At 38.0% G+C, this 15,216-nt stretch overlaps 1 protein-coding gene across 3 annotated transcripts in view; it reads left to right on the top strand.

The window, feature by feature from the left end:
• LOC136873888 (116 kDa U5 small nuclear ribonucleoprotein component) overlaps window positions 1-15,216 on the top strand; it is a 398,344-nt gene that overhangs the window by 338,181 nt on the left and 44,947 nt on the right. For all 3 annotated transcript variants that reach the window (XM_068227586.1, XM_067147207.2, XM_067147208.2), the window contains one exon: window positions 10,543-10,826. In XM_068227586.1, coding sequence (XP_068083687.1) covers window positions 10,543-10,826 — 284 coding nt within the window. The remainder of the gene's footprint in view (window positions 1-10,542; window positions 10,827-15,216) is intronic.

The following is a 15,216-nucleotide window of genomic DNA, read 5'->3' as shown; positions in this document are numbered from 1 at the left end:
GTTCCAATTACATTCATCTGCTTGTCGTGTAGCCTTTTGAATAAATCTGGGGAAGAATACCAGTTATCTAAAAACAATGTATGTCCTCAGCCTAACAAGGGTTCACTCATGTTGAGAACAACGTTTGTACTTGCTGGCAGACTTGGATCCGTTACATCATCACCTACATAAATTTTGAAAGACAGACAGCAGCCAGAACTTGATTCACAAATTTTGTAAATTTTTATTCCAAACCTAGAACGTTTAGATCTATTACACTGGACATATGAAAGGCGGCCTCTGAATTTCATTAGACTTTCATCTAGAGCAATGTCTTGTGAAGGTAAATATAATTCTGAAAATTTGGAGCAGAAATGTTGTATTATAGGCCTGATCTTTCTTAGTTTGTCACTACTATCAACTTGTTCATCGTCAACAAAATGTAAAAATCGTGAAATTATAATAAATCTTCCCCTGCTCATGGTTTCACAAAAAATAGGAGTGTTTATACACCTATTTTTACTCCAGTATAACTGTATTCTTGACTTTCGCACTTGTAATATTAGTATAACTAACGCAAAATATGCCCTAATTTTGTCAGGTGTAGTCTCAAACCATTTGTCATCGTCTTTCAACTTTTTTCTGTCAGGATTGCTCAACTGTTTTGCTGCATATGAATTTGTCTCGACAGATATTTTGTCAAACAAAGGGTTCATGTATTCACAAAAAACTGAGAGTTTAGTTAGTGGCTGCGTATCAAACTTTTTCAATAAATTTTCACTAACTCCACTGTATTCACTAAACTTATGTACAACAGGTTTATTGTCACTTTTTGTCCAGTTCCAGTCAGTCAAGTTAGTCTGTACCGAGGTACGAGCTCGTTTCGAAAGACTCGGCACACCGTCATTATTTGCTTCTCTTTCCGTGTCATCAGAACTATTATACGCATCGCTAGTACTCGAACTAAGGACTTCAGGGTCTATTTCGTCGTCACAAACATCACTGCCTTCAATATCGCTCTCCAGAACACTATCTATTAGCTTCCGTATTCCTTCTTCATCAACACCAGCATATCTGCTTGACGCCGTGATGGCAACTGACAAGAGCGAAATTATGTGAATAAAGATTCTCTTATCTCTTGTTCCGGAAGTGTGCGAGAACCTGGTGAAAGGGAAAAAACCGAAGCCACATGTGTAAACTTCAGCTCAGAATGCATACAAGTGGCGTCTGTGGGTTAGTGACTGAACTATATGGATTGAGGTACAGCTGTGCATCACCGCGAGCAGAGCTCGTCATTTGATTCATATGCCACGAGTAACTATGACGAGCTAGGGTCGTCATATGATGCGATTGGGTTAATGCCTGAGGACGGTGAACTCTTAAGGAAATACGCTGAACTTTTTGAAGAATTCTTGATTTTCAAGTTTATTTGCTGATAACATATGAGTAACAACACAGTAAAGGTTTCCACCTATTCAATACAAAATATATTCACAATATTTTAAAATTACATGGAACTAGTTTCGACCCATCTAGGGGTCATCATCAGCCACATCAAAGCAAAGATCACTCTTGACGAAATCCTAAGAACATGTTAATTTTAACAGTAAGATTATTATGGAATAACAAGTGAATGTGGTAAATGAAAAGAGATGTTAGTATGGGACAGGTGAGTAATAGCTAATAAATATACAAGGAATATACATAAGAAGTTTGGAACAAAGTATAAAAGGGGTCTTAGTGTTGTAAAAATTATATAATCATGGAAAACAGTAAGTCCTTATAATGAAGAATGCAATGTGAAATGACACATATAAAATTATATATGGCTTAGGAAGTGTGGAGGTGGTTTAGGAGGGGAAGAGGGCTTAAGGTGGGGTTGAAGGGTGCGGGAGAAAGGGCAATTGTCTCAAAAAAGTACCTTTGATTAAATTTAGGATTGAGTTTTGGTTGGCTGCATTATTGTTTCTGAGGAAAGTGATAAATAGATCGAAGAGTATGTTGGGTTTCTCTGAGATTTCATTGAGATTGTGACTGGCGTTAAAGTATTGGTCTAGGTGTATGTAGTAATTTTCCATTATGTCGAGTAAAGAGCCCTTGTTTGCTAATACGAGGATGTCCATGTCTTGTTCAATATTGGTGAAATTATGGTTATAATCTTGCACGTGTTGGCCGATGGCTGAAAACTTGTTGTATTTTATTGCGTTAGTGTGCTCGTGGTATCTGATATTGAAGTTTCTACCGGTTTGCCCGATGTAGGTTTTTCCAAAGGTGTTACATTTGATCTCATAAACTCCTGATTTAAAAAAACTGCTGGTCCTGTTGATGTGTGAAGTATTGTGTAAAACGTTCCTGTTCTTATAGTTGGTTTTGAAGGCTATTTTAACGCCTTGTTTCTTAAAGATATTGGTTAACTTGTAGATATCATTGTTGAACGTGAATGTGGAAAATGTTAGAGCTTTAGTTGTTTCTGTTTTGAGGGTAGTTTTGGGGCGATATTTATGTTTATTGATTATCCTTTCTATAAAATGGTTGCTGAAGCTGTTGAATTTTGCGATTCCGCGGATTGTGTTGAGTTCGTTCTTTAGATCTTTCCTGGACATAGGTATGCTGAAGGCTCGGTGAACTAGGCTGTTGTATGTGGCTCGTTTGTGGGACTGGGGGTGCACTGAATCTTGGCGAATGGTGGAGGCTGTTTGAGTGGGTTTTCTGAATATTTTATAACTGAAAGAATCTGAGTTTCTAGTGATGGTTAAATCTAGAAAGTTGATTTTTAGATTTGATTCGGATTCTAGTGTGAATTTGATATGAGGATCAATATTGTTGAGTCTTAAGAGGGTGGTGGATGCGTTAATTGATTTCTCATTCATGATTACAAAGGCGTCGTCAACATACCTGGCCCAAAAGAGAATTTTTTCAAATTCATTGTCAATTTTGGTGTATTCGATGAAATCCAGGTATATTTCTGCTAAGATACCTGAGGCCGGTGACCCCATTGCCAAACCATCTTGTTGATGTATGACATTGTCGAAAGTGAAAAAGTTATTATTGAGGATTAGTTTCAATACTGTGATAAAGTCTTGTATCTCTAGTTTGCTTAAGTGGCTGTTTTTGTTTAAATTGTTTATAATTATCGGAATTAATTTTGATACTTCTTTGCTTGGGTACATGTTTACAATATCGAAAGAGTGGATAGAGTGATTAGGTTGCAAATTGAACTTGTTAAGTTTTTCTACTAGCTCTGATGTGTTTTTAATAGACTTTTTGGATAAAAATTGATATTTTTTCCTTAAGAAACGTTGGATGAATTGTGATATTTTGTATAAGGGGCTTGGTCTATAGTTGATAATTGGGCGGATGGGAACTCCGGCTTTGTGTATTTTGGGAAGTGCTTTAGCAGTGGGGAGTCCTGGGTTCATTTGTATGAGTTTGGATTTTTCTTGTTCGGGAAATAAAAATGAAGTGTTTTTAAGAGTTTGTTTAAGTAGTTTTTGAATTTTTTGGGTGGGGTCTTTTTTAATTATGGAAAATGAGCCTTCTGTGAAAAAGTTTTTTGTTTTTTCAATATATACTTTTTTATCCATGATAACTGTTGCATTGCCTTTGTCAGCTTTGGTTACGATGAGTTCGTTGTCTTTAATTTTCTTCTTGAGGGCGTATATGCGCTTTTGTTCAGCTGTTTTTTCTCTATTAATGAGGTTATTTGCGGGGTTAGTTAAGTTGTGGAGGATATCAGTCAGTTTCCTTTTAACATCGATTCTAACCTCATTTTGCGTATCTTCCGGCATTTTGCTAATAGCTTGCTCTGATTCTGTGATCATAGTAGCGGCTATGTTGAGGCTGTTCAAGTTTTGGCCAGTTGTATTTCGGTCCTTTGGATACAGTTAAGTGTTCACTTTCACTTAAGGGCGTGTTTGATAGATTTACGATGGCTGGATGAAACTGCGTACGATCGAACGTGTTACTATTGGAGTTTCTAGTTTGTTGGTTATGTAGTTGGCAGTTTTTTAGCCTGTTGAGTTTATTCTCTAAATTTGACTGTTTTCTGGCTAGTTTGTAGAATAATTTGTTCTCTACTCGTTGATAGAAAAGTGTCCATTGTGCGTTTGAAAGTAGTTTAGTCACTGCGAGGTGAGCGTCGTATAATTTCTTATTGAAAAAAGATTTCTTCCTATACAAATTTAATTTTGTCTCTTAACCATATTTTGTTGGTCTTGTTTTGAGTTTTGATGGTTTGAGGTGAAATCCGATGTTTCTTTTTATTGCTTCTTAGAAAATTAGGTGTCAAGTTAAGTGATATACATTGTTTTAGGAAATCGACGTCTTTGCGTAATTTGGCTATTTTTAATTTTAGGCCTAGATATTGAAAGGCTTTCTGTTTTGCCAGGTAAGCTACATCATTATATAATTTTTACAACACTAAGCCCCTTTTATACTTTGTTCCAAACTTCTTATGTGTATTCCTTGTATATTTATTAGCTATTACTCACCTGTCCCATACTAACATCTCTTTTCATTTACCACATTCACTTGTTATTCCATAAAAATCTTACTGTTAAAATTAACATGTTCTTAGAATTTCGTCAAGAGTGATCTTTGCTTTGATGTGGCTGATGATGACCCCTAGATGGGTCGAAACTAGTTCCATGTAATTTTAAAATATTGTGAATATATTTTGTATTGAATAGGTGGAAACCTTTACTGTGTTGTTACTCATATGTTATTCTCAGTTCAATGAAATTTATAATTCTTAATTATTTGCTGATGTCACTACATTTGGTTTTGGAATGCCACTTAGGGTCTTGGGTTGTGTACAACAATTTAGTAGAGTATTGTAACGGTTTAGGGGTTGGCACAAGAAAGCTCACGTCTTCAGTTTCTAAGTTACCATTATTGGTATTTCAAATTAAGCCAGCCAATCATCGCCCAGCTGGCACCTATAAATAGGGGTAATCGTGGACTTCATGTATGTATTTATCTGCTATTAGCAAGCTGGGGCCTCATCTAAGGTAGGCGGCAAGACCTTTCTCTATCTTGTGAACTTACTTGTGTGTGGTGATGGGAAGATACCAGCGTTCTCCTCTGGCATATAATGGATCAGGTGAAGTCGCATTTACCTGTATTTTTAATGTAGGATATTTCCACTTCATTTAATGTCCGGCTCCATGGCTAAGTGGCCTTTGGTCACAGGGGTCCCAGGTTCGATTCCTGGCAGGGTCAGGAATTTTAACCAAAATTGGTTAATTTCGCTGGCACAGGGGCTGGGTGTATGTGACATCTTCATCATCATTTCATCCTCATCACAACGCGCAGGTCGCCTACGGGTATCAAATCAAAAGACCTGCATTTGGCGAGCCAAACTTGTCCTCGGACACTCCTGGCACTAAAAGCCATACGCTATTTCATTTCACTTCATTTAATTTGTAACATGTAGGTTTCTAGGCTGTCTTTGGATGGATTGTAACCACCCTGATGAGTGTCATGTAATTTCTTAAGAGTGTGTGAGTGTGAACCCTTGTTTCCCTTGTTTTTTTTTTTTTTTTTTTGACAAAGTTTTTCTAAATTTTCACAATTCATTAATCTTGCATGTTGGTCTGTAATTTGCTCTCCTGTGTCATTGAGCCTTCTGGCCCATTAGGTTCTATGGATGGCAAGTCATGTCACAGATTACTTGAGTGGGTTCAACATACCATTCTATTTTATTCTTGGCCCTTCTATTAAGTTTTTACTTTTCTCTTTCTTGGCCATGTAGTATAAGCTTTGGCTCCTGTTTCTTCTGGATCCTTCGATCCACATTTTGTGTTGTGGCTACCATCTGAATTAAGGGTAGCGAGTGTTACGGGGTGTAAAAGCTGATAAGTTTTTAATGTTTTGAGGTACCTGGTTGTGGAGTCTAGGCCAATTTGGCCATTGAAAGTTATATTGAGAGTTAAAGTTGGGATTTAGATATCCATGTGGAAGCTCAGGCTTCTTAATTATATTATGAAAGATGCGTAAAGACTGGCAGGTCTTGTGAATGGGAACTCCTTCTCCCAGTTATTTATGAAGTTTTAAGCTCAAATTGTTGACATTGTTGTTATATCCTCCTCTGGATTTGTGTTGTTGTTGTTGGTTGAAAAGAAAATTGAAACAATAGGCCCTTCTGCTTCTTCTCCTCTCCTTTGTTGTTGTAACATAAATAAGCATGTTTTTCTCTATGTACAGTGAACTCTCCGTATGACAATTACCAACACAATGATAATGCCCTTTGTAACAATAAAATATTCTGGTTCCGGCATTAATTCCATTAATTCAATGTAAAATTCCTCTCAATTTAACAATATTTTCGTTAACAATTTCATTAACAATTACGATTGCATGTCTGGACCCCAGCGGTGTGCTTTTTCTCTGGTAATACGATAATCCAAACACAAAAGTACTTGGGACCATCTGTCACTGCCATATGAAGATTATTGAGCTTTCCTATTGTGTAAGCTGTGTGCCTACCTGAGGGGTGGGTTTGTTGAGCAACTCTGTGAAATAAAATAATTATTCCTTTAATTGTGATGTTTAATATTGCCACCATTCAGTACTTAGTAAGATATAAATACATATATTAGAACATGTTTCAGTCTGTGAGACCTTCTTCATCTAAGTATAATAATTTTATTAGTTAAAATCAATACGGAACATACATGATGATCATCAATTGCAACTCCGGGAACTGGGTGGGAACTGAACACCAAGAAAATCTAGGTAGTGTGCATACCAAAAGGATTTAAATGGCAATACTGTAACTATCAGGCAGCTTCTTAAAACTAAAATAACTCTTCATTGTCTTGTTTCGACACATTGTCCTACTTTCCAAGCACTGTCGTAACTATAGCAGTGAATCTCAATGCAGTCAGATCTTTATGTGTTTGTCTGATGAGGAATGTGAAACAGCCTGTCATTTCGGATTTCTTTAAATGCAGTAGTTTACAGTAGTGGAGTCCTGCATAGTGTGAACAACAATTTTGTGAGAAATTAATTACATGGTCAATATGAATGTACTCTGGTGACTTAAAGCAAATTGTAAAAAAATAAAAAAAATACCCTGCTGGACATAGGTAAGACTTTTTTTTGCTGCAAACCATCTATTAGTGAGAACTAAATTATATGAGGTGTCAAGTACGGTAGTTAATGCAATTCAGTTTTCAGATGTTCTTGTCTTCACCAATTGACATGAGAACCCATTATTCTTAATCCCAGCATGTTCGGCAGTGCTGGGATGTGAGGCGGTAGTGCCATCTCTGAGCAGGTCACTGCTTATATCTATACCAGTGATAGAATAATGCTGTGCATGCTATATGCATGCATAAAGCTGATGAAACATTGAAATACTTATGCAAATAGTGCACATGTAAACTTGACTATTGCAGTATCTATACACAAACATAATGCATTAGTGTAATTGCTGCTGAAAAACATAAAATAGTTTGTTGATAAACACAGCAATTTCTGCGCTGAAATGAATATCTGATTGTTCGTAATACCCAAGACGATTTTGTGAAATTATTCTGTGCGTGTGTCATATACCTGGTTTTTCACATCAAATTATTTTACACTCATGATGACACATGAGCATATAAAGAAATTTGCTTTTCTTCCTATTGATGCATATTTTCAAAATGTGCCAGCCAAAACTTCCATTCAGTAATGAGCTGCGAATCTAACCAGGCTCTTAAACACATTCCTCCACTGGACCATGAAGTGAGTGAACTTCTTCCTCATTACATATTCCATCCTTTCAATAAAATCTCTTTTTTTTTCCTTAAGAGCTAATTATTACAGTGTTTATTTTTAAGCATAACATTTTCTGAGTGTTGGTTCCTCCACTTTTAGAAGTTTAGTTGCCGCACAACATTTCTGTCCATATTTGTCAGCAAGCAATGAGCAAGAACATGTTTGTTTGATTCAGACTAGTGTAATAGTGGATAAATTTGGTAATTGGTTGAAACTGAAGAATTTGGCGGTTTAAAGAGCTAGCAAGGTCATTACGTAACCGGCAGCATAGTACCAGCTCGACCGGGCGAGTTGGCCGTGCGCGTAGAGGCGCGCGGCTGTGAGCTTGCATCCGGGAGATAGTAGGTTCGAATCCCACTATCGGCAGCCCTGAAGATGGTTTTCCGTGGTTTCCCATTTTCACACCAGGCAAGTGCTGGGGCTGTACCTTAATTAAGGCCACGGCCGCTTCCTTCCAACTCCTAGGCCTTTCCTATCCCGTCGTCGCCATAAGACCTATCTGTGTCGGTGCGACGTAAAGCCCCTAGCAAAAAAAAAAAAAAAAAAAAAGTACCAGCTCGCCCCATAAGGTCAATGACAGCAAGCGAGGACATATTTTTTGGTTCAGACCAGTGTTATGTCATTGAATATGTGGATAAATTTAGTTGAAACAGAAGAATTGGGCGGTTAAAATGGCTAGCATGGCTAGCATGCGATGGAGGAAAGAAAGGATTTAACAATGGTTGAAGTGCCACTTGTTTGATGATTATGTGACTAAAAAGTTTACGCTGGAGAGAACTGATTTAGGTGCAAATGTTCATGACAGTCTTGATACTGAATTTGTATTTAATTTATGTTGAAGTCACATTTCCTTGTTCTCCTTATGGCATACCATAAATTTCCTATGACCGAACACAGCACATCTAAATGGAAATTCCCTGAAAATAAAATTATGATCTGACTCTGTTACTAGAAGTTTGTGCTGTTATGCTATACCCTGTAGTATGATTTGCATTTACCTCACTTCTGTCTCTGAAGTTATTTTCAGATGAACATCCTCATCACTGTAATCACTTTCATCAAAAAATTTACTATCCACTGACATTGAATCAACATTACAATCACTTTCAAGCTGCTTAGAATGAACTTGAACAAGTGTGTTCCATTCAAGAAACTTTTTCAATTATTTGCAGAAAATGTTGTAAGATGTGCCCAGTGTTCCATCTCTTGATGGCTACACAAACAGAATATACAAGGTGTCCAGGTTAAAGGTATAATAATATAAAATTTAATAACTTGAGAAATAATGGAGATATTTATTGATGGTTTGTTTCTACAACTAGGGTAACTCAAAATGTTTTCTGTGTACGCTTGCGGTGGTGGTGGTACCACATGCGCATGCGCGTAACTGCATTCTTCACTAGAAGCGCGACGGTAACCATGTGGATCCACAGCAGAAGGTGTTCTGTGTCCTTTCGCTCATGGAGATAAAATCCGTTACACTAGTACAACGTAGATTTCGGCGTGAGTATGAACTGTTACCAACTGATGATGTTCCCACTTACGTAACATTCAAGAAATGGGATTGGCGCCTTCGAGAATCTGGGACCGTGCTGTCGATGTCGGGCCGCCACGCCAAGCATGCAATTTCAGAGGCTACTCTTGATTTAATCCGTGAGTCCTTCAAGCAGAGCCCTCGCAAGTCAATTTGACAAACAACTAGGCAGTTACAGTTACCTCGTTCGACAGTACACGAAGTTGTCCACAAAAGGTTTGCCTACGGGCATACAAACTGCAGCTTCGTCAGAAAATCAAACCTCAGGACAGGCCGCTGCGGAAGGCATTCGCGGAGACAATTCTGGCAAAAATTGATGGAAACGAAGCATTCCTTGACTCGGTCTGTTTCTCGGACGAGGCTACATTCCATATTTCCGGCACGGTAAACAAGCACAATTGCCGCATATGGGGATCTGAACCACTCCCCCCCCCCCCACATAGTGATAGAGTTGGAACTGGACTCTCCGAAAGGGAATGTGTGGTGTGGATTATTGAAGGACAGGATTATTGGCCCATTCTTCTTCGCGGAGCCTATAGTTAATGGAACACGTTACCTAGACGTGTTGGAGCAGTATGTTGTGCCACAACGTCCTCGTGACATGATCTTTCAGCAATATGGTGCACCATGCCATTATGTGGAAGTTGTGAGGGATTTCTTGAATCGTGAGTTCCCAGATCGCTGGATTGGGAGAGGTAGTCCATCAATTGCTTGGCCCCCTAGAAGCCCCGACATTACGCCACTTGATTTTTTCCTGTGAGGGTTTGTCAAGAATCAAGTGTACCAGACACCAGTTCGTGATCTACCAGATCTGCGTCATCGCATTCATGCAGATATAGCAAATGTTATGCCTACAATGCTGCAGAACACTTGGAGAGAAGTGGAATACCGATTAGATGTCTGTCGCGCCACTAATGGTGCACATATCGAGGTTTATTAAGTATGTAAACAAACATTTTGATTTACCGTACTTGTAGAAACAAACCGCAAGTAAATATCTCCACTACTTCTCAAATTATTAAATAATAAATTATTATACCTTTAACCCATACACCTTGTATATCTAGGCATGGGCATGGCCATTATCTTCACAGTTCTAGACGTTTTCTGTCCCAGCTTTGCCAAAAACCTACCTGGGATGGTATGATTAAACTTTGGTAAAAAAAATGGCTAGTGTAAATATTGTTGGGATTGGCTCAAAATGTTTTTTGTGTTTTTTTTATTTTTTTTTATTTTTACTTTACATGTATGTTTCTCTATCGCAGAAAGCGACTGGGAGAGTTCTTCCAGACAAAGTATGATTGGGATCTTCTGGCTGCTCGTTCAATTTGGGCATTTGGGCCAGACCCTACAGGCCCTAACATCTTGGTAGATGACACACTCCCTTCTGAGGTGGACAAGGGGCTGCTGAACTCTGTTAAAGACTCAATTGTTCAGGGCTTCCAGTGGGGTACTCGTGAAGGTCCCCTCTGTGAGGAGCCCATCCGTAATGTTAAATTCAAGATATTGGATGCTGTGATTGCTGGTGAGCCACTACATAGAGGAGGAGGTAAGCATTTAAAAATTTAGTCTTGTGGTAAACCTGAAGTTCCCAAGATGTATTCCCATGTGAGGATTCAAACTTCTTGTTAGAGAGAGAGAGAGAGAGGGGGGGGGGGCAAAAGTGACAGCTGGCATTGCATAATGATCACAGTGGATAACAGCCTCATAATTAGTTTTTAAAACAATATTTAAATAATACTGTATCTTGAATTACTTTTTTTTTTCCCCACATATCATTTTGGCCTCCTAGGAGCATGGTGAAATTTTCAGTGCCAAGAATATTTGCCACTTTACGCGCATTTTCCAAAAGGGTGCCTTTCCATCCACCAAAATGGTGTCGATCTTCCATATGGCGTATCCTGATTGCCTGGTTATGGTATCTGTTTTTTGTCCACGCTATTTTTTTTTGTTTTGTTTTTGTTTTACAACTTGCTTTACATCGCACCGACACAGATAGGTCTTACAGCGACGATGGGACAAGAAAGGGCTAGAAGTAGTAAGGAAGCAGTCGTGGCCTTAATTTAGGTACAGCCCTAGCATTTGCCTGATGTGAAAATGGGAAACCACGGAAAACCATCTTCAGGGCTGCCGACAGTGGGGCTCTAACCCACTATCTCCCGAATACTGGATACTGGATACTCCCGAAATACTGGATACTGGCCACACTTAAGCAACTGCAGCTATCGAGCTTGGTACCACGCTCATTTCAGATAGACCCCCTCCCCCAGCCCCAAAACACATCGGTGTTATTCTTTATACAGTATATAAAAATATGTTTGTGGTCGCAAAACTCTAAAAGTAATCGGTCGATTGACTTGAAATGTTGACACAACATTGCATTCAAATATGAGCGTGTTTAGGAAGTGGTTTGAACGAAATCAGATAGGTAGATTTTTTAATAATGAGTAACTTTATGGAATTAATTTAATTACGAGCGACAATGACTTACAGTCCTGTAGGAATTGCTGTATATAGGAGGATGGAAACACACCACCATGTTTTATGAAGGATCTTTCCTTCTAGGAGGTTCATGTAATGAGGCAACTCATTGTCTGTTATGTACTTTCATATAACTAGGCAACTCATCGCCTGTTATTGTAAATGTAAATAAATGTGAATAAATGTGTCCTGTGCTCGCAAAACTCTGAAGGTAGTTGATCGACGTCTGTGTTTTCGCCAGCTATAGTACGAGTTTTATGAGTTGAATCGAGGAGAAGAAGAAGAAGGGCAGCACAGTAGTCTCAACAATTCCAAGAACAATTAGATCAACAGCTAAGACATACCCAGTTGCAATATGTGAATGATCGAGCTTCATATTCTGAAGTAATAATAAAAGATTCTTAGTCATAGTACAGTAGCCTTTAGTTTTAAGTCATAGTACCACATTCATTAATCATCTGTAATGCCACGCCCATGTTCAAACATTAGGCCGCCATTCTCGACATACAATCACAGAACGTCATTGGATGTCAAACTGCACTGATCAAGAACGTTTAGACAACAATTAACGTGTTAAGAGTCAGAATTCTCAAAGGTGAGCAGAAGAATCAGCAGATCAGCGGGAAGAAAGACTTGAAATCTTACAAGTTGAATCGAGAAGAAGTGCAGCACAATCTTCTCAACAACGCCAAGAACAATTAGATCGACAGTGAAGACATATGCACTTGCAATTTCTGAATGATCAAACTTCATATCACCGAATTGCTTTTTCATACCAACCGGATATTCAATACATTATCTCATGTAAATTAGTTCAAATCAGAAAGATGGCAGAGTTTGTCCGCACTGCACAGCAATGAATTTTAAAGGAGAAACCCCGGGAATGTGCTGTGCTAGTGGAAAAGTGAAGCTACCTGAACTTGAGCAGCCAAAAGAACCGCTGAAAAGTTTGTTAAAAGGAATTACTGATGATTCAAAACATTTCCTCAAAAACATAAGAAATTACAATTCCTGTTTTCAGATTACTTCATTCGGCGCTAACTTTATAGCAGGGCATTTATGCTGATATTTAAAATTCAGGCACAAATTTACCACAGATCATTAATCTTTGCTTCCTTTTCCCAGCAATAATCATAAATTTTTCAAAATCTATTTCATCGAAGATGAAAGTGATCCATTGAATGCACGCTGCCAAATCTCTACTGGAATCAGAAGGCATATCGTTGTCATTGCAAAAAATGTTACATGACAACAATAATTTAATTTGGATGTTCAAAAGTGCGATTGATCTCATATTTGCTGAAATACATTTATTTACTTACCCATTAATTTCATATCAGACTGAGCCACAGCAAAGCGTGGCCTGGTTTACCTAATAATATATAAAAATAATAATTTGTTGGGTAGGCAACCCGCTCGTCAGAATTATCTTGGTTTGTGTAAAATTGTTCAGTAGACAACCTGCTCGTCAGAGTTGTGATGCGGTTTGTGTAGCTTCTGCTGATGTTCATAATTGGCTAGTTTCACCCATGTATTGTTGTAAAGTGTGCACCGTTCGAATTGGTTATCATTCGATGGTTACTCGAAACGTTATAGGTTCAGCAGTGTTTAGCCTATGGGAATATTGGAAATTAAGTTACAGTAGAAGAGAATCTTATATTTCCGTGTAGAAAAGCACATTACATTGCATTTTTCCCGATTGAACAAATAATATTATGTAATTACTAGAACAGTGAACTTCAATGCCATTCGCTTCAACAGCCACATCAGAAACTAAATGATGAAGTAGTAGAAGGATAGCATAAAAGGTAGGCCCAAAAAATAATCCAAAATTAGGAAAATAAAGGAGTGGAGGATACATGTTGTCCAAAAGGGGAACATACTTTTAGACGATGAACCACCAGTAAACATTAAAACCTATGTAATAATAAAATAGTAAAATGTGAAGAAGAAGAAGGAAAGATTTTAAAATAATAGTACCATTAGGATAATTTATTAAATAAAGTTTTCATCTAACCTACAAAAATCTCATAAAATACCATTAAAGATGATTAACTAAACTCTGCAGTAAAATAAAGGACCAGGATGGTGATGATGATGATCATCGATCAGTCACCACTGATCTGCGTTTAGGGCAGTCATCCAGGTGGCAGATTCCCTATCTTTTTTTTAGCTAGTCTTTTCTTAAATAATTGCAAAGAATTTGGAAATTTAATGAACATTTCCCATGGTAAATTATTCCAATCCCTAACTCCTCTTCCTTTAAACAGATGTTTCCCACAATTTGTCGTCTAGAATTCGAACTTTATCTTCATATCTTTCCTACTTTTAAAAACACTGCTCAAATTTGTCTACTAATGTCATTCCGCGCCACTTAGTCGAGCAGCTTGTCTCCTTTCTCCCAAGTCTTTCCAGATCAAACTTTGCAGCATTTTTGTAACACTACTCTTCTGCGGGAAATAACCCAGAACAAATCAAGCTGCTTTTCTTTGGATATTTTCTAGTTCTCAAATCAAGTAATTCTGGTGAGGATCTCATACACTGGAACCATACTCTAGTTGGGGTCTTTCCAGAAACTTATATGCCCTCTTTGTTACATCCTTACTACAACCCCTAAATACCCTCATAATCATGTGCAGAGATCTGTACCTTTTATTTACAATACCATTTATGTGATTGCCCTAATGAAGATATTTCCTTATGTTAACACCTAGGTACTTACATTGATCCCCATACGAAACTTTCACTCCAACGTAGTAATTAAAACTGAGAGGACTTCTCCTATTAGTGAAACTCAAAACTTGACTTTTAACCCCGTTTATCTTCATACCATTACCTGCTGTCCATCTCACAACATTGTCGAGGTCTTTTTGTAGTTGCTCACAATCTGGTAACTTATTTATTACTTTGTACAGAATAAAATCATCTGCAAAAAGCCTTACCTCTGATTCCACTTCTTCACTCATATCATTGATATATATAATTATAAGAAAACATAAAGGTCCAATAATACTGCCTTGAGGAATTCCCCTCTTAATTATTACAGGGTCAGATAAAGATCCACCTACTTTAATCCTCTGAGTTCTATTTTCTAGAAATACAGCAACCCATTCAGTCACTCTTTAGCCTAGTCCAGTTGCACTCATTTTCGCCAGTAGTCTCCCATGATCTACCCTATCAAATGACTTAGACAGGTCAATCACGACACAGTCCATTTGACTTCCTGAATCTAAGATATCTGCTATATCTTGCTGGAATCCTACAAGTTAGGCTGCAGTGGAAAAACCTTTCCTAAACCCAAACTGCTTTCTGTCAAAGCAGATATTAACACATTGCAGACCAGATTTCCTTCGCACCATGCACTAGCCTTGTTCCCAGCCACTCTCTATCTTCAGGGTGGAGTGCATGCATACAAATAAAGTGTCAGAACTTAGTAACTTTGTAAGGACTACTGTGTT

The sequence above is a fragment of the Anabrus simplex genome, chromosome 5 (assembly GCF_040414725.1).
Source record: "Anabrus simplex isolate iqAnaSimp1 chromosome 5, ASM4041472v1, whole genome shotgun sequence".
NCBI classification, from domain to species: domain Eukaryota; kingdom Metazoa; phylum Arthropoda; class Insecta; order Orthoptera; family Tettigoniidae; genus Anabrus; species Anabrus simplex.
Note: the sequence above shows the minus strand (reverse complement) of the source record. Positions and strands in the feature narration are given on the sequence as shown.